Genomic DNA, 19477 nt, shown 5'->3' on the forward strand with positions numbered 1-19477 from the left:
TCGCACACCTCTGTGTACTGTCAATGTATGCTAATTAAAAAATAATTCAGATGATAGATAATTAAAAATGAATATAAACAAAAAGTGAGCACAGCTGGAGAAACAAGAACCAGTGGTATCTTCTCTGTTGGCCAAGCTCCTGCCTGAGTCACACTGCCACAGGCCCTGGGAAGGGAGTGCATTTGCTCTGGTCAGAACATATTCAAATCACTGCTAAGATTCAAAGGCCAAAATATAGGTGGGGGAAGGATGGAAAGTAGGGGATGCCCAGATTTGAACCAGGGACCTCTTGATCTGCAGTCAAATGCTCTACCCCTGAGCTACATCCCCACAGCTCATAATAGCTTGAACAAGCACCTTTTGTCTTTATAGCCATACACTAGCCTACTTCTGAGTGATCTAGTTGTTATTCCTGTTGAACCAGGAAGCTGACATCACTAGAGACTGACTTTATGGTGACAGGACAGACATGAGCTTGTCCTGTCTCCTCTCCTGTGACTCTCCTCTTCTCAGAAGGGTTTTGTGACTCAAAGCCATCAGCCAGCTGGACTTGGTGAGGGAGCATGGAAGGTATGGAGCTCAGGTAAAAAAGGCCCAAGGAGCAGCCACTGTTGGAAAAGTTTTTGTTGCACAAGGAGAACAGGGTAGATGGGTCCATCGGGAAGGAAAGAGCCTGGCTGTGAGGAGCATGGTGGGCTGGAGGCAGAGCCAGTCCCACTGGAGGGCCGCCATGGGAGAGTAGACCAGTGAGTTCTCCATGTGGGCCTCCATCACCTACTGGGAGAAAGGAGACCGGGAGAGCAGCTGTCAGGGAAGATTCCTTCTCCCTGCAGAGTCCCCGCCCTCTCCAAGTGCCAGAGCAGAGAGGGACCCAAGCCCTGGAGGTTGACAAATATCAAAAGCAGGTACGTTTGGAGGACATGAACACCTGGTGTGGCAGGGGGAGTCTGCCATCTCTCTGGGGTCTGTGGCTTGGGAATCCAGGATCTTGAGAGTCAAGCAATTCATGTGCAAGCTCAGCTCTTGTCTGTGAACCTGGTCCGTGAAATCCTATTGTGCACCTCTGGCCTCCAGCTGCCTGTGTAAAAGGAAAGTCTCCAGAATAGAATTTCATGAGATTGTCCAGGAGACTCTCCCCAACTCTTCCATGAATTCTGCAGACTTTGGTGTCTTTGTTCCATGTCGTCCTTCCACTCTTCCCAGGTCCCACCCACTGTCCGCCGACGAGGGCGGATTTTCTGTGTGCATGGGTCATCTTCCAAAGTCCTCCCCATCCCCTGGTAAGAACAAGTCCTGCATTCCTCATGTCCCCAACAGCACAGAATATGCCGAAGTCTTTATCCAGTCATTTCTCATTTACAAAGTGTTTTAGAATTCCTTCCTTCCCTCCTTCTTCCTCTTTCCTTCTCTTCTTTTTTCCTTCCTTCCTTCCTTTCTCTCTTTCTCTCCTTTTCTATCTGTCTTTCTCTCCTTCTTTCTTTCTTTCTCTTTCTTCCTTCCTTCATTTCTTTCTTCCTTCCTTCCTTTCCTGGGGCTTGAGTTCAGGGCCTGACTGCTGTCCCTCTGCTGGCACTCTACTATTTGAGTCACAGCTCCACTTCCAGATTTTTGGTACTTAATTGGAGATAAGAGTCTTGTGGACTTTCTTGCCTGGGCTGGTCTCAAACAGTAATCTTTAGATCTCGGCCTCCTGAGTAGCTAGGATTACAGGTGTGCATCACCAGCACCCAGTTCATCTCAGTAGTTTAAGCTAACCACTGGGCTATTGATCTATAACAACTGGGCTGGTCAGTTTGGAGATTCTCTTTATCTACAAAATAGGTTCTAAGATCCTCTGGGATTTCAGAGCCAAATGTTGGAGAGTTCCATGTCTTAAACCCGGTATCTGGAGTATGTGCCTATGTGTTCCCAAGGCACTGCTGCAGTGCCTGGCACTGTTCTGCAATTTCCTCCACTTTGGAGGGCGCAGGTGCAGATGTGGTGAGCTGGGCTGGGCTCAGGGCAAGTGAGATGGCTCCTCACAGCACCACCTGGGCTTCCAGATCTGCTACTGAGAGTTGGTTTTATTGAAATCTGTAATTTGCTATAGTCGCTTGGAACTTCTGTAAATAAGAAAATATGTGTGAAGAAGTGTAAACTCCTTCCTCCTTATAACCTTGTTGGAGACTGTCCATGGGTCAAGGACAAGGGCTGACAATGGGGTGGGGTCAGTCCACGGTTCAACGGGCAGGCAGGCACTGGGCAGTGTTCTCCCAGAAGCAATTTTGTGTAATATTGAGGAACTACTTTGTGTATGGTTGTGGTTTCAGGAAGTTCTTACAGTAGTTTAGTTACAGCTTGTTCGTCATGATCTCCTGCCTAGGTTTCACTAGGATTTGGTAGGAGTAACTCTGATTTGGTTGTAACTATTTCCACAGCTTAAAGATGTCGGTCTTCCTGGCCATGCACGCTCATTCTGGGCCTGCTGGATAAACACAGCTCCTGGTAAACCTCAGGTCCTGCTTGCTTCACTTCTGCTAACATCCCATCCCATCCATCCGCCAAGGAAACACAAACTGCAAGTGTATCAGGTATCAGGTTATTGACTTTCAGCTCCAAACCACCCTTCCATAAATGTGCTGCCATTGTGGATGTCCAGTATGGAGTCACTTCCTCCTGGAGTGTGATGCTGACAGTGGTCAGAAGGGGGCGTGTTCAGGACAAAGGGGCTTCTCTTTCAAGTTCCTCCAGTGTGTCTGCCTTCCTGTGTCCTGCTGCTGGCTGAGTAGCATTGCACACGCACAGACTACATCTGTACACCCATCTGCTGGTGTTCTGCCTATGTGTGTCCCACTCCATGTGGCCACCATGACCCCCCCAGACAAGCTGGGGCTGCATGAGGGCTGAACATTGGGGTGGGACCCCTTCTAAATTTATTCTTGCCTGGGTCCCTCACCTGCTGAAGATACACCTGTCCTTTCATAACATAATTCTTGCTACCAAACTTCCTCTGCTTCAATTACTAGGTGGTCTCTCTCTCCTGGTTCAGTGAGACCCAAGCATCCAGTCAAGTACCGAACAGAGATTTGTCAAAGTGAATGGTAGCCTGACAAGAAAGCACAGTCAGGGGATTTAGGGATAATGGTAATTGGAGATATTCCTAATAAGGTGAGTGCTAAACCAAGAAATGAGAAAACATTCACTCACAGGGGGCACCCGGATTTGAACCGGGGACCTCTTGATCTGCAGTCAAATGCTCTACCCCTGAGCTATACCCCCTATACAGAAAGAAGTAATCTCTTAGCCTATTTAACCTGCTGCTACACTCAAGGCTGCAGGACATTGTATATATTCTGTTCATTTTTGGTCAGACCAAACTGTAACCAGCAGGTCAGTCTTAATATCTTCTGAGCCTAATTGATAAAAATGCAACAAAAATGATTAAATATACCAGCAAATGAGGGAAAACATTTTTTTCCCTAAGATAAATTTGAGCCAAACCCTGACCTTCTTTTCACATAAATACTAGCAATGTTAAAACATTCAGATGTGCCGCACCTATGTCTGGGCAGGGTACTAGCTATAGTTTCTTCACTTTGCTTTACTAATACACCTTCTTAGTCTCCATTCCTATGTGTCCTCTTTTCTGTGGCAACACCAAGAGCTTGAGCATCGGCAGAGGCCTCCTCCCTTTTAAAGACCTCCTCCCTGGAACATTATCCATCACCAATCTGGTAACCAGAGCACAAGTGAACTCGTGATCTCAACCACTGTTCCTCAGTAAGGACTCTTGCTGTACTCAGCCTTATCTTTTAGGGCTTATCTTTTTGTTTCTTTCTCCTAGCTTCTTTCAACTACATATCCTCCCTTTATACCTGTTTTTTCATCTTTGCTCACAAGGGTATGTTCTATGACAGGGGTCGGTAAAGGATATATGGGGGGCCAAATCCTGCCTTTGTAAATAAAGTTTTATTGGCTCAGAGCCACACTTGTTTATTTCCATCTCTGGCTGCCTTCCCACAAAAAGAGCAGAACTGAGTGGCTGCGACAGAGACCAGCAGGGCTGCAAAGCTGAAATGCTCATTGTTTAGCCCTTGACAGGAATGGCACTGACTCTGTTCTGAGTTTACAGCTTGCTTTGTCAGTCCCACTCGTTCCTCAGCTCTCTCTGGACTTACCCATAAACACGGTGCAGCTTTCAGTGACAACAAAAAACAGGTGGCAATAAGCACATCTGAAGGCTGAACTGCAACACACACTGTGAGTTGTTGGTTTTGTTTTTTTAAATTATTCTTATTAGCTCTGATCTCCACATTTCTTAAAAACTCTCTTTTCTTCCCTTTGCTTTCAGGATAGTGTCCTCCTCCGACCTTGATGATCACATCACCGGGCCAGCTCCACACACCCCAATGCTACCTGGGTATGTGGTGGTCAGCACCATTCCAGGCCCTCCTGTCCTCTCCCTCTGCTGGAACAGTCCCTGCTCCCACCCTGGTCCATTCCCCTGAGCCTCAGCTTCTGGCACCCTTGCCGTATCTTAAAATTAGGAACCACTAGTCTGGAGCTGAGTTCTTAAGCCAAGCGACCACCATTATTGGTCTAAATCCTGACCAGTCACTACCAGCTCAGGCTGTTGAATTCCAAACCCACCTTTCTCTCAAGATACAGTACCCACCTCTTCCTGCAGGGGCGCAAAGGCAGAGACTAGATTAGTAGCACGGGTTCTCCAAGGAGGCCCAAACTTTCCAAGGCCGGGATGACACCCCCTATCAGCTCTCCTCATGGGCCCTGGGCTGCTAACATAGTTCTTGCTCTCCCAGGTCCACATTCTCCATAGCTTGGGGAGTATACACTCTATGGCTCCAATATGAGGTCTTTACATTGACTGAATTGACAAAAGATAGGGAAAAGAGGAAAATAAGACAAATGTTGGTTTATAACAGGGTCTGGAGGAATGGACTTGGGTTCTAAACTGTGCATGAAGGCCTGGTGGGGGGAGAATATTCATCTTGAATCTCTATTGTCAGATACCCACGGGGAGGGCACACAGTAGGGACTCTAAAGGCCCTTTCAACTCTAACAGCAGTGGCAGTCCTGACCCAGAAGGGCCAAGAAAGCTATTCTAGGGAGGCAAACCTGTTGCTTGTTTGCATCAGAGGGGGAAAATTGTAGCAAGACAGGCTTGGCAGCTTAGAAGAGGCCCAGCCTGAATAAACATCTGTGGCAACATTTTATAGGAATATTGAGCATGACTATATAGATAAAAGGTCTTACTTAGATCTGTTCCAACATCAGGGGATATAGCTCAGGGGTAGAGCATTTGACTACAGATTAAGAGGTCCCTGGTTCAAATCCAAGTGCTCCTTGTTACTCTATGATTTTTGCTATGTTAGTTGTTAATAGTAGCTGAGCTGCTATTGAAGACTAAGTCCACAAATCTCAGGATACTGAGCCTCCTGAATTATGAGGGAAAACAGTGGGAGTTATATCCCTGAAAACCACAGCCCTAGAATGACAAGTTCCTCTGAATCTTTTTATTTCATTTACCAAGGATTTTTTTTGTTCAACACTTTTTAGTTTAGATTCACTTTTTCTATGCATTTTTATGATCCTCAAATCAGGAGTGTTCTAGTAGATAAATGTTTTACAACCAGCTGTCTGGGGGAAGAGGAGAGTCCATTTCATAGTGTAATCCCACCTTCGCCAATTTCAACCTACAAACATGAGGTTTCTGACCACAGAATTTAGGAAGATAGGATAACACGTGAACTCAACTAAACCAAAGCTGTCAGACAGCTCAGGTACCTTCCTATTTCTGACCCACCTTCCCTATACAAGCACGGCCTTTGGGGCCTGTTCTATCTTCAAGCTCTTCTCATGTCATCCTTCCATTAATAACTCATTAATTCAAAACACATTAGACTACTCTTAATACCAATCACAGTAATAGAGAGTCAAACAAGTTTAGTCTATGGTACAGAAAATAGCCACATTGCATGACCAAGCAGAAGAAAAAGGAGTGCTGGTTTTTAAATGAAAAGATTTTTGTTACCATGATACACTAGAGTAGATAATATAATAGTCTTCCTAACTCAAAATACCCAGGAATGTAGAAGAGGGAGGGGTAAGGGAAAGTGGTTGGGGGAATGCAGTTGGTGGGGATACATCAAATGTGTGTGTGTGTGTGTGTGTGTGTGTGTGTGTGTGTGTGTAAGTGTCAAAATGAACCCCCTGTACAAGAAATATGTGAAAATAAATAAATAAAAGCAGAAAATATCCAGAAATGCAAGGTGAAATATACAAATATCTATTACTAACTAGAGTTCTCACAACAGGGAAAGGTATCTCAGGCAGAGATAAGGGATAAATTAAAATCCTGAGGAAGTAAATTAGAGCCAAAGCTCAACATTCCTGGTGATGGTACTGACGTGACCAAGTACTTGAGTTTTTAAAGCTCTGGACCTGGAGTTCCCTCTATCAAATAAAAGCATATTGTTAAAAAGTCATAGTAAAAGAGTGAGGAAAAGGATGTGTCCATTAGCACAAGGAGACAAAGTATCTTTTTGTTCCTCAGGCCAGAGGCATCCCTCTGAGAATTCATAACTGTAGAACTACTCTCACACACACTAAGGCTTTGGGTTTGTTTTACTTACATTGTACAGAAACTTCCCAATCTGAAAGTTAACATAAAGAGTGGTCAAATGGCAACGATTCTGAAGAAGCAAAAGGACTTTGAAGGGCAGACACTTAGCCAGACCGTACAGAAGTCCCACTGAACTTGATAATTCTCACTGCTCAGAGGCTCAGATTCAAAGGATTGAAGTTCATAACCAACCAAGCAGAAAAGTCTTTAATAAAACAACCCTCCATCTCCAAAATAACCAGCAGAAACCAAGTAGAGTAATGGCTCAAATTACAGAATACCAGCTGAGTAAAACCAAATGACAGAGTTCAAGCCTCAGTACAGAAAAAAAAAAAAAAAGAAAGAAAGAAAAAGAAGAAGAAAAATCAGCCAGAGAAAAAGATACCTTTTACAAAGGAATAATGAAGTCTACAGCAGACTTTCATCCGCAACCATGAAAATCAGAGACAATGGAATGAAATAAGAACTTCAACTTAGAATTGGCTACTTAACTAAACTATCATTCAGAAAAGTAAGACACATGATTATAACGGAAAGCATTTACTTCTAACTGCTTCATTTACTTTGTACTTTTATTGAAAGAATCTTCAAAAGGTGTACTTTGGGAAGCAGAATGCTGAATCCAGAAGGAAGGAGAAAGAGATAAGAACAAAAAAGAGAGCACACATACGGACGGGTAAGAACAGCAGTAAGTCTAAACAGTGTAAATTGTATTTAAAAATGACTTGAGGAGAAAGGAATTAAAAACAAGATACAATGAAAAAAGAGCTATTACATATACACAAGATGGAAGGAGTATGGTATGATTAAACTAGTATATAGATTAGATAAGAATGGAAAGAAAATAGAAATAGTAATTAATACAACACTACATTAGACCAAATATGTCTGTAAAATTGTAAAGAGTTACCCTTAAAAGAAGAAGAAAGGGGGCTGGGAAGAGGGCTCAGTGGTAGAGTGCTTGCCTTGCATGCATGAAGCCCTGGGTTCGATTCCTCAGCACCACATAAGCAGAAAAAGCCGGAAATGGCACTGTGGCTCAAGTGGCAGAGTGCTAGCCTTGAGTTGAAGAGCTGAGGGACAGCGCCCAGGCCCAGAGTTCAGTCCCCACGACTGACGATGACAATGATGGAGGAGGAGGAGGAGGAGGAGGAGGAGGAGGAGGAGGAGGAGGAGGAAAGGAAGGCATCACTTTCAATCATTAGGAAGAAAAACAATGAATTAAGAAAATTACTCAATCTAATATAAAGAAACAATGGAGATAAATAGAAAAATCAGAGTGAACAAGCACAAATAAGATGGTAAAAATCATTAAAATATGTTAATAATAAAAATAAATATAAATGAACCATTTTCCAATAAAGACTGTCATAGCTGGGCGCTGGTGGCTCACGCCTATGATCCTAGCTACTCAGGAGGCTGAGATCTGAGGATTACGGTTCAAAGCCAGCCCAGGCAGGAAAGTTTGGGAGACTCTTATCTCCAATAAACCACCGGAAAACCGAAAGTGGTGCTGTGGCTCATGTGGTAGAGCGCTAGCCTTGAGCTGAAGAGCTGAGAGACAGCACCCAGGCCCAGAGGTCAAGCCTTGCAACCAACAACAATGATAACAAAAAGACTGTCATATTTGCCAGGTGCTGGTGCCTCACACTTGTAATCCTAGCAACTCAAGAGATTGAGATCTAAGGATCAGGGTTCAAACTGAGCCCAGGCAGGAAAGTCCTTGAAACTCTCATCTACAATTAACCACCAGAAAACCAGAAGTGGAGCTATGGTTCAATGTGGTAGAGCACTAGCCTTGAGCAAAAAGGACAGTGCCAAGGCATTGAGTTCAAACTCCATGACCAACAAAAAAAAAATAGCATAGCTGTATAAACATTAGACAAATTGGATTATAGAAAAAGAGTACTATTAGGGAAAGTGTTGTTTTACTACTAGTAAAAAGAACAATCCTCCAGGAAAATACTAGACTTCTAAATTTGTATGTACATAGCCTCCATATATAGAGAGCAGAACATGTCCCAAATACAGAGAGATATTGACAAATGCATATTTTTTTTTGGTAGCACTGGGATTTAAATTCAGGGCTTTGTGATTACTTGGCTTACTTGATTGCTTGGCTGGTGCTCTAACAGTTAAGCCACACCTCCCCAAATGCATTATCTTTATATGAAATTTATTAGATCAAATATATCTGTATTTGTCTATGTATGTTTAATGGATTAATATATCTCATTAACTAATAGCCCCAAAATATAAAAAGATAAAATATACTTAAGGCATAAATAGCATGATCAATAAGTTTGATTTAATAGCTACAATTGGACTACCACAAGCAATCTAAAGACCACGACAATCAATATATTAGAATATTCGTACTCCTTTGAAACAAACAAGTCTCAGAAATTCTGGATGTCAACGCCACATATTACTATCTCTGACTTTAGGGCAAAACTTAAAACCAAAATGATACTATCTTAAAAACAGTAATGCTGGGAAATTCTAAAGTACTTTTAAATAGCTTCATGGATGGAAAAATACATCCATATAGATTTTTCATCCATCATAGTGAAAACCAGAAAGTATTTTAAAAATTGCAGATATTTTCACACAGAAGTGTTAGCAGCACATTTGCCACTGGATGACTCTAGCTGTTTCATTATGGAAAAAAAATAGCTAGTTAGTGTACCAAAAGCCAATTTATAGGATGGTCAGACAGCCAAAAGCTGATATTTTAAAATGTATTCCATCTCTATTTGTTCCTTTTCTGGCTAGGTCCAGGATGCACAAGTTTTTGGACTCAGACTTGAGTCATTATATCACACCCTAGTAATACTGCATCAAGAGGCCATGAAAGTGCATTTCTTTACAAAAAGATGCTGGTTCTTGCACAAAGACTGCTTGCCAGCCTAGCACAGACAACAACAATTTTGCAAGAATTGCCTGCTCAAGCTTGTCTACTCAGCAATAGATGGGTCCAAAGAAGAACTAACATCATGATTAGTGTAGCCACGATTATGGTTCCAAAACAACTCTGCAACCTTTGCTCATTTTGTCCTTTACAAACTTTCATCTTATTTATTTATTTATTTATTTATTTATTGTCGGTCGTGGAGCTTGAACTCTGGACCTGGGCGCTGTCTCTCAGCTCTTCAGATCAAGGCAAGCACACTACCACTTGAGCCACAGCGTCACTTCCAGCTTTCTGGTGGTTTATTGGAGGTGAGAATTTCATGCACTTTCCTGTCCAGGCTGGCTTTGATCTGGGATCCTCAGATCTCAGCCTCCTGAGTAGCTAGGATGACAGGCGTGAGCCATCAGTGCCCAGCTACTTTCATCTTATTTTGCCTCCTTGGAGATGCCCAGGGTCCATGTGACATGCACATCATGGATAGAATTTCCTGTCATCCTCAGTAAAATCTTTGTTTTGGAGAGCTAGTCTCTCTGCCACTGGTGCTAAGGTTGGGAAAAAAAAAAAACCACCAACAACAAAGAAACCCCATATAGGCCAGTTCTCCATAACAATTTTGTGATGTAGGTTCAAAGGCTGGGGCACAACTAAAACTTTGGGTTGTGAAGGAGTAGCAAGATTTCTCCACAATTTGAAGGTAGGCCATCCACTAATGTGATGTTGCTATAACTGTTTTTAGTGAACTGGCAGCCCAGAGCCTACAAATGCTACACAAAGCCCAGCCAGTCAGGAAGCAGATGCAGATGCTTGAGTGTAAGCTTAAATAAAGTTGTGTGTTTCTTGGGTGGAGTTATTCCCTTTTTGAAAGTTTCTGAATTGAAGGAATTTTGAAGAGTAGCAGTCTGGAGGTCTCATTGGGGTCCTGACTTCAAGTGTGGGGCTTACCTCGAGATGACACAGAAGACAGGTTGAACTTGCCTTTTCCACGTAGTGAAACCCTTGTGATGCCTTCAACTCCTATTCAGTAGGTTCAAAGTGTCCTGGGGTATGATGAAGGGGGCTTTGCCGGGGCGTGTGCTGGGAAATGCTGGAGAATGGTCTCTGTTCCCTGGTTTCCTCAGAAGCAGCATCCCTGAGTTTTAGGAGGCGACCAGATGCAAACCCAGCCGAGTCTATGCAGACGAGCGAGCACTGCTAGAGACCAACACGCGAGAGTCTTGGAGGGAAATCTGGTTTCCTGGGGTATGGCAAATGAGGTCCACCTAAGCGGCGGTGTGAGGTCTGGAGATCCAAGATCAGAGCAGTATTTCTCCTTCGCGGGGGCCCTGCTTTAAGCTCCTGTCTCAAAAATCAGGTTTAGTCCCACAGACCCCCTTCACACAGCAGAGCTTCTTCCCCCCACCCCCAGACAGGAAAAGGCGGCTCAGTATGCACGACTGGGGGCGCCGCACCCGAGTTCTAGGGGTGGGGAATAAGGGAGGCAGGCAGTGGTGGGGTCCAGGCTTCACTCATTCATCCATTCATCATGTATTTATTTAGGGTCTACCACTTGCCAGAAGCTGCTAGCAGTGTTGCCATCCACAGAACAGTCTAGCAGTCACACAAAACACAATGCATGCAGGTCAGTGCTGCAGAGATCGAGGGGCACGCAGGGTCCCCCGCTCCGGCCCTGGCCCCAGCGCTCCGGCCGCTCCCACTGCCGGCCCCCGGGCATCCGAGCATCCCCAGCCGGCACCTGCATAGGATGCGCCAGCATAAGTCGGGTGCCAGTAAGAATGAATGCGTGATGGGCAGCCGGACGCGTGCACGCGGGTGGGCACGGCCGCAGCGGGACCCCGCGGGTTTCAGCACAGTTTGGGGGTCGAGGGTCGGGGCGCGTGCGGCGGCGACGCACCACCGACCAGGCCGCGGCCCGCCCACCTACAGCCCCGCCCTCTCGTCTCCATGCCCCGCCCTCTCACCGCAGAGGCCTCTGGGAGATGTAGTCCGCGCATGCGCCCCCCGGGTTGGGGGGGGAGCGGGTCGCAGCGGGCGGAAGAGGAGCCTCCCTCGCGCCTCCCTCCCACCCTGTCCTCCGGGGATGCGAGGCGCGGGGCGGGCCCGGCGCGCCCACCTCCACGGTTCCCCCCCTCGGTCTGGGCTCCGGGCCCCGCCTCCTCTCCCGTGAAGCGCTGACGCTGAGGGTCGCCGCGCAGCCTCCTCCGGGAGCGGCGCCGGAAGCCGGGTCAGCCCGGGGGTCGCGAGATTGAGTCCCGGGATGGCGCGCCAGGTAAGGCGGACGCGCCGACCGGCGGGCGGCCGGGCAGAGCCGGGAGCGCCGACTCCGGGCTCTCGGCTGAGCCCGTCGGGGCCAGCCCGGTGGCCTGGCTTCCTGCCCGGACGTCCAGGTGCCCTCCACCCTCCCCGCGTCCCCTCGCCCCTCCCCGCTGCCCTCTCCACCTGGGGACGCCCGCCCGCCCGCCCGGCCTCGGCGGGAATGGTGGGATTGGAGGCCTCGCGGGAACGGCTGAGTCCCGCACTTGTATTCTTGTAAGATCCGGGCAGCGGGGACACAAAACAAGTTTGATCTGGGTGCAGTGTGTTAATCCGAGAGCCGGAGCGGAGAGCCCCATCCGCGGCTGTGGCCTGGGCACCGCCCGGGCCGCGTTGCGGGGCCTGAGGTTGGGAGCGGGGGCCGGGGGAGGGGCAGCCAGCGGTGTGGTCGTGGCCGGCGGGAGCCTTGGCTGGACTCACACTGCTGGGCCGAGGCGCGGCTGGGTCCTGTGTGGCCAGGTAGGACAGGCACTGTGCCAGGACCCGCAGCATCAAAGGAGAAGCCAGGGAAAGGGACCGTTGCATTGGACCGAGTTCTTGCTGACAGGCAGACCCCAGACCCCTGGCTCTCAAGGGTTTCCTGTTCTGTGAGTTGTGGAGATTGGAACACTGACCTTTCAGACTTGATAGTCAGGGAAGGGTGAGTCCTCACATGCCGGTAGCTTTCAGAAGGTGAGCCGGAGTGACCTCAGGAGTGCAAGGTCATAGTCAGATTGGAGAGGGCTGGGGAATGCGAGCAGTCTTTCCTATCCAGCAACCCAGAAGTCCAGGGACATGTGAATGACAAGCCTGATTCAGGATCGGATCTGATAGTCCAAGGCACTGTGGGAATTGAGTCAAGGCTGGCCAAGGACTCTGTGAGATGGATACGATCGATGGGCATTGAAGCTGAGGTTTTGGAGGGGACAGTGACACAGTAAAGCTGTGCTTTAGGAAGCTCAGCATAGCAGCCGTTAGGAAGGAGGGAGCCCTGGATCAGCCTGGAAGCTTTTCTTCTGTTGGCAAAACGGCAGATGGTCCAGGTGGCAAACCAGTGGTGGCTCTCCTCCTGAAGATCAGTGTTTGCACACTTACTTGTTCCCTCCTCCCCTGTGCACATACCACACACTCTCGCTTCACTTTTTCTGTGTACTGGGAAGCCTCTTGTCAGACATACCTTGTTCTCATTGATACTTTTTTTCTATTGTCTTTTTAAATTTTAAAAAATAATTTTTACTGAAATTAAATGATTACATAAATTTCACAAATTTCACGATATTGTGAGACTTAAAGTCATAACCACATTTTAACCTTCACAAGGCTTCTCATTCGTATTTTATAAGAACTTTGTCACTGAAGAGAGTTCATCTTGAGGTCAAGATGGTGAGAGGCCTGGAAGGCATCATGTATAGAGGGCTAAAAGAGCCAGCTATATTTAGCCTGGAGATAAAGAGCTCCCTCCTCCACCCCCACCCCGGAAGTCAGGAGCAGGGTGTAGAAGAGCCAGAGGTGCCAGGCTGCACTCTGCAGCCAGACAATCTGGCTACAATAATACCAGTCTTAGCACTTTGTTCCTCCTGGCAATTTTTTTTTTTTTTGTAGGTCATGGGGCTTTAACCCTGGGCCTGGGCACTATCCCTGAACTCTTTTGCTCAGTGCTAGAGCTCTACTACTAGAGGCACAGTTCTATTTTGCCTTTTTTTTTAGGGTGCTTAATTGGAGATGAGTCTCACGGGCTTTCCTGCCCAGACTGGCTTTAAACCACGATCCTAGGATCTCACCTCCAGAGTAGCTAGGATTACAGGCATGAGCCACACCAGTGCCCTGCCTCCTCCCAGCATTTATGCTGGGCACCTCTTGTATATTAATTCATTTTGTCTTTACAACATCTCTTTGAGGTAGAGATGATCCCAGGGTTGGGATCAGATGCTTTTACTGGGGCCCAAATGGGTTAGATTGGCTGAAGTCCCATCACCAATAGATGTGTTCAGTGTACCTACCTCTAAGGTATGGTTCTCAGGAGAGTCAATGTCACAATCAGAATCAGTGCAGACATTTGACAGTGTTCTACATAATTTCCTGTGTTAGGAACTTAATTCCCAAGGCCATGTGTTAATGCTACTTGCGAGGTGGGAACTTGGGGAGGTGTTTGGCACTTGAGAGTTCTTACCTTCGTGAATGTTTTATTTCACTCCTACGTTATTGAAGGTGTGGCCTTGTTGGCTTTGTTTCTCCCTTGTATATGATACAGGCAGAAGGTCCTCAACAGATGTGGTCCCTCCACGAGGACTATAAGAAATACATTTTCTCCCTTTCCTTTCCTTCTTCTCCTTCTCCTTCTCCTTTCCTCCCCGTTCCCTTGCCTTGCCTTTCCCTTTTTTCGGTTAGTCATGGGCTTGAACTCAGGTCCTGGGCCCTGTTCCTGTTGCTCAAGGCTAGCACTTTACCACTTTGACTGACAGCTCCACTTCCAGTTTTCTAGTGGTTAATTGAAGATAGGAGTCTCATGGACTTTCCTGCTGGCTTTGAACTGTGTTCCTCAGATCACAGCCTCCTGAGTAACTAGGATTACAGGTGTGAACCATTGCCGCCTAGCTTCAATTGTTTCTTTTACTGTGAAAGTAGAGCTGACAGTCTAACTGGAAATTCTCAGTGGCTAATTCTTTGCCCCCTGCTTTGTTTGTGCTTTTACATCAGACTGTCTGAGACTGGGTAACTTTCAAGGGACACATTTATTTCACACAGTTTCGGAAGCTGCGAAGTCCAAGGCTGAGCTGCTTGAGTTAGGGTCAAGTTAGGGTGTCATCTCTTGAAGAGGAAGGGAGCTGAGCCTGTCCTTTATCTGGGGACCACTCCCAAGATAACAAGTTATCCTTCAGTAGTGGCATTAATCTCCTCATGACCTCGTGACTCCCTCTGTGCCGTTGCACTGGGGATTGAGTTGCCAGTCCATGAACGCACAGCTGTACTACCTAAACTGGAACCTGCCTGGGGGGGTCATGCGTCGGAGGTTTGCTGGACAAGCTTGACCGCTGGTGGCATGGAGTAAAGGTGGCGGGAAGCAGGAAGAGCTCTATGATCTACAGTTGGGCGCTATGTCACCTGATCAAGGCTAGGGACACCCACACCAGTTCTTGCTCTCTTGGTCCCCTTTGTTTACCTTGGCTTGTGGCACGTGTCTCTTTGGGTGGGATTTGGTACAGTGGAATTGCTATAGGTTTTCAGGTTCCTCTTGTCACTGAGAGGTACACCTGTGCAGGCGGGATCACTCAGGCCCTCTGGCATTGTCTGGTTACTCTTGGGTGTCTGATTACTCCTATGTTCCCTCAGACAAAGCAGTGAGCCAGCTGGACTATAATGGGAGCATCCAGCCTTTTGGCTCTGTGACCACCCCTCCCTAATCCCCACGTAATTGTGTACTTAGTGCTTTAGGTGGTAGTTTTTTCATCTGTTTTAAAGTAACTTTGTATTACCAAAGGACATGCATGTTAATCATGCAGCATCCATGCATGTAATGAAAGCATGCAAGTGAAACAGACATATTCAGCTCATAGGTGGCATCGTGCCCATTTGGACCCGGGAGACAGCGTCTGGAGTCTACAGCACACAGATGGGGTCTCCCGAGCCTTGATGACCTCAACCACTTCCACACTGCCAGTCCCCATGGTTCCCAGGCCTTGGCTAGAGTAGAAAATCTGAAGGGAGAGAAGCAAGAAGGCACAGCAGAGAAGCAGAGAGGATCAGAGGACAGAGCCATGATGGGGTGATACTAAGAAGGAGACTAGAGAGTGAAGGGCCAAACGTGGCAGGGGTAACGGATCCATGGCAGAGTCCCCAGGAGCAGGTGCACATCAGGGCTTCCCAGAGAACTTGGGCTGGGGAAGGCACCAGAACTCAGCATTAGAGTTGCTACCTGGAGCACTATCTGCCTGTACATGCTACAATTCAAGGAAATCTGTATGGCAGCTGTACTGTACTGTTCACACAATATCTACCCAGAACATTCTGGTCATTTGGGGACTGGCAGGAACCCTCTGCATATTCCCTTGTGTCAGCCTAGGAGCTGCTTGGTCACGAAGCCTTTTCTAAGGGCATGGGTCTGAGGCCTGTGTGGTTAGCTCGTGGGCACGGGTGCTGAGGTTAGCCACATTTTATCTGTTTAGAAGGCCAAGAAGACATGTAAGACTCTCAGCAAGGTTTTCCAGGGTTTCTGGGACATTCCTGAGAGGAAGAGGAATGCTGCTGGCTATTCACTAGGCTAAAAAGGGGGTTGCTGACACAGCCATGACGCGAAGGCTCTGACACCTGGAGCCTCAGACGGCCGGACAGTCACCCAACGCTAGAGGCTGTCCTAGCCAAGAGTACGGATGGAGACTAAAGACTTGGAAATCATCAGAGTGCCAGGGGTGTTTCCTCATGGGGCTGGCTGCCTGCCAGCCTATATGTGTTTCAGAGCTACCAGTAGCAGTGACAAGTGTGAGTGTGTGTGTGTGTGTGTGTGTGTGTGTGTGTGTGTGTGTGTGTGTGCGTGCGTGCGTGCGTGCGTGCATGGCAGTACTGGGACTCAATCTCAGGGCCTGGGTACTCAGTCCTTTAGCTTTTTCACTCAAGGTTGATGCTCTACCACTTGAACCACACCTCTACTTCTGCCTTTTTTGCTGGTAAATTAGAGGTAAGAGATCCACAGACTTTCCTGCCTAGGCTGGCTTCAACTCAGTTCGCAGATCTCAGCCTCCTGAATAGGTCGGATTACAAGCGTGAGCCACCAGCTCTTGGCATAGTAATGATTCTTTTTTAAATCACTGTCTGCCACAATGAAACAAGGTAATGTGTCATCTTTGCATTATTAGGAATGTCTTCATTTTTTCTTATAATTCTTTATCAAAATAGAATTTGTTTCTAATCTAGAAGGATTCTTCTCATAATTTGTATTCTATTTGCTTCGTTCACACAAAGTTAATTTGTGTCATAATTTTAAATTCATGCCTTTCAGATGTTGGTCATTTTCTAAGATTTCATGACTGCTTTAAAGTTCACTGAATGATAATTTTTAAAGAAATACTGCTTTTACAAAAACAAAAACAAAAACCATGGGAGGCAGGATGTGGGGATAGAAGATAAAAGCAAAAGAATGGAGTTGAACTGTTTTCCGAAGCTCCCTTGGTTTCTCAGCTGCTTCTGAGCAGGCCTAGGAATCGTTGAGCATACATGGCTGCTTGCAGTTCTGAGGTGTGAGTGGTAGAGGCCAGGGAGGAGCCAGGGAGGAAGCATGGTGGGGTGGGGACAACTGGCCTGCAGTTTAGAAGGGCTTTGTGGGAATTACCTCCTGCCAAGCTTAGTGCCCGCGTGCTGCAGGTTCCTGTAAATGGTCTGGTGATGATGCCTGGCTTGTCACAGTGGAAGTGACCGTAGCGGACTCGTGGGGAGGGGCAATAGAGTCGTGGGCCTTGGAATGGCTGGTAGGACCGGGAAACTGAAAGTGGACTCTGCCCAGCAAAGGCCTGGGGTCCACCTGGGCATCCCAACCCAGAGGGCCTGTGAAGCACTTGGCTGTAAGATGGGAGTCTGAAGATCAAAGACTAAGCTCGGACCATTGCATAGGCCAGGCCTGTGAGTTCTGGTTCACCTTCTGCCCCCACTGGCCAGTGAGCCTGGTGAAAGAGAGTCAGTCTTCTAGATTCACGGGACTTTGTGAATTTTGCATTCTGCCATCCCCTCTTCTTTTTGTGATGTTTAGAGGAACAACAGAAAAGTTTTACTTACTAAATTCCTCATTGTTACATCATCCCCGATTTAAATTACGGATTTTTTTCCTTTATATAGAAGGTTTTTCTTTATATAGATTAAACATCCTTAGTATAAAAATCTGAGATCTAAAGTGCCCCCAAGTCTAGAACATTTTTTGGGGGGGGGATCCGGTCGTGGGGCCTGAACTCTGGGCCTGGGTGCTGTCCCTCAGCTCTTCAGCTCAAGGTGAGCTCTCTGCCACTTGAGCCACAGCACCACATCCGGCTATTTCTGCTTATGTGTGCTGAGGAATTCAACCCAGGACCTCATACATGCAAGGCGAAGCGCTCTACCACTGGGCCACCTTCCCAGCCCAAATCTAGAACTTTTGAGCATCATGATGCTATGTATGGAAAATGCCACACCTGAATTTATGTGACGGGTCACAGTTAAAGGCAGTTGCACTAAAAGTGCTACGTGTAAATAATATGAAATATACATGAATTTTGGGCTTAGTCCCTAATAATTCATGTATATGCACACATTCCCAAATCAGAAATCCAAAATACTTTGGTCCCAAGGATTTTGGCTAAGAAATACTCAAGCATGGTAACTAATTGGTTTTCTTAGTAAACTTTTTTTTTTTAATGGCACAGTGCTAGGATTCCAGGTTCTTATACATTTATTGGGAAGTTTGCTTTGTAACTAAAATGAATCTGAAATGGTAAATTTAGGATTGGTTGGCATTCTTGTCCTAGGTTTGACTTTGGCTCAACCCCGTGGTTGTGTGAATGAGACTGGTCAGCAATAACATGGGACCAACAAACCGGGGGCTTAAAGAAACTGAAATTGTACTCTCACAGTTCTGGAGGCCAGAAGCCCAAAACAAGATGTCAGCAGGCTACATTGCTCTGAAGGACCAAGGGCAGGAACCTTCCTGCCTCTACCAGCTTCTGGGGGCTCCAGGCTTCCCCGGGCTTGGGGTGGCATCACTCCAAGCTCTCCATCTTCACATGGCCATCTGCTCTGTGTGTGTGTGTTGTGTGTGTGTGTGCGCGCACATGCGTGTGTGTGCGTGTGTGCGTGTGTGCATGTGTGCATGCGCTTATAAGGATACTAATCATCTGGATTTATTTACCACAGTACCTTCATAAGAATGTAGCCTTATCTACTCATATCTGCAGTGACCCTGTTTGCAAAAAGGTCACATTCACAGGTGCCAGGGGTTCAGGCTTCACCATGTCTTCCTGGTGATCCCAGGCTTGTCTCTCTAGCTGATTCCTGCTGCACCTTGTGCCAAGGTCACTGAGCTGAGGGGCAGCTGGGCTGGGCCTTGCTGGCATGGAATCAGCCCACCTCCACAGACCGTGCCCACAGGTGCCCATCAGCTTTAAGGACCTGGCCGTGCGATTCTCGGAGGAAGAGTGGCGGCTCCTACAGGAGGGAGAGAGGGAGTTCTACCGAGACGTGATGCGGGAGAACTACGAGACACTGGTCTCTGTGGGTAAGTGGCCCGGGCCTCCGGAGCCAAGGCTGGGAGAGGGCCTCCGGAGCCAAGGCTGGGACAGGGCCTCCGGAGCCAAGGCTGGGAGAGGGCCTCCGGAGCCAGGGCTGGGAGAGGGCCTCCGGAGCCAGGGCTGGGACAGGGCCTCCGGAGCCAAGGCTGGGAGAGAGCCAGGAAGACTGGAGGCCACCACAAGGGTTCGAGTCTTCGTGGGGCTCCAGGCCAGCAGGTTGTAGGCTTCTTTCTTGTGAAGGAATAGTTTCTGGCCAAGGCTGGCCCCAGCCTTGTGTTTTTCTTGCTGTTATTTGTATGATCCAGGCAGGGTTCTGGAGATGGGTTGGTGGTGTTCAGTTCCCTGAGTTGGGTGATCCAATGAGTGTGCATAGAACCCTGGGCCACCACATGACTGGGGGAGGGTGAA

The 19477-nt window shown here is 47.4% G+C and overlaps 2 protein-coding genes and 2 non-coding genes across 12 annotated transcripts in view; 1 reads left to right on the plus strand and 3 right to left on the minus strand.

Moving 5' to 3' along the window:
- Positions 1–11137, minus strand: part of Znf746 (zinc finger protein 746) — a 143718-nt gene extending 132581 nt beyond the window's left edge. Inside the window, exon 1 of the mRNA XM_069997020.1 lies at positions 10479–11137. The gene's annotated coding sequence lies outside the window, so the exon portion shown is untranslated. The remainder of the gene's footprint in view (positions 1–10478) is intronic.
- Positions 259–330, minus strand: Trnac-gca (transfer RNA cysteine (anticodon GCA)). Its single transcript has one exon. It is a non-coding gene; the product is annotated as a tRNA-Cys (tRNA).
- Trnac-gca (transfer RNA cysteine (anticodon GCA)) lies at positions 3187–3258 on the minus strand. The gene has a single exon. It is a non-coding gene; the product is annotated as a tRNA-Cys (tRNA).
- Positions 11138–11576: 439 nt separating the features above from the next.
- The window catches only part of Krba1 (KRAB-A domain containing 1), a 31284-nt gene continuing 23383 nt past the window's right edge, over positions 11577–19477 (plus strand). For 3 of the 9 annotated variants that reach the window (XM_069997004.1, XM_069997007.1, XM_069997010.1), the window contains exon 1: positions 18251–19056. In XM_069997004.1, the coding sequence (XP_069853105.1) occupies positions 18894–19056 (163 nt within the window). In that variant the 5' untranslated portion in view covers positions 18251–18893. Of the gene's footprint in view, positions 11803–12247; positions 12306–18249; positions 19057–19477 lie in introns of those variants that run through there. The other 6 variants (XM_069997005.1, XM_069997006.1, XM_069997008.1 and 3 more) reach the window with 4 other exon arrangements.

This window comes from Dipodomys merriami, unplaced genomic scaffold, assembly GCF_024711535.1.
Source record: "Dipodomys merriami isolate MVZ:Mamm:240054 unplaced genomic scaffold, mDipMer1.0.p SCAF_5, whole genome shotgun sequence".
Taxonomy (NCBI): Eukaryota; Metazoa; Chordata; class Mammalia; order Rodentia; family Heteromyidae; genus Dipodomys; species Dipodomys merriami.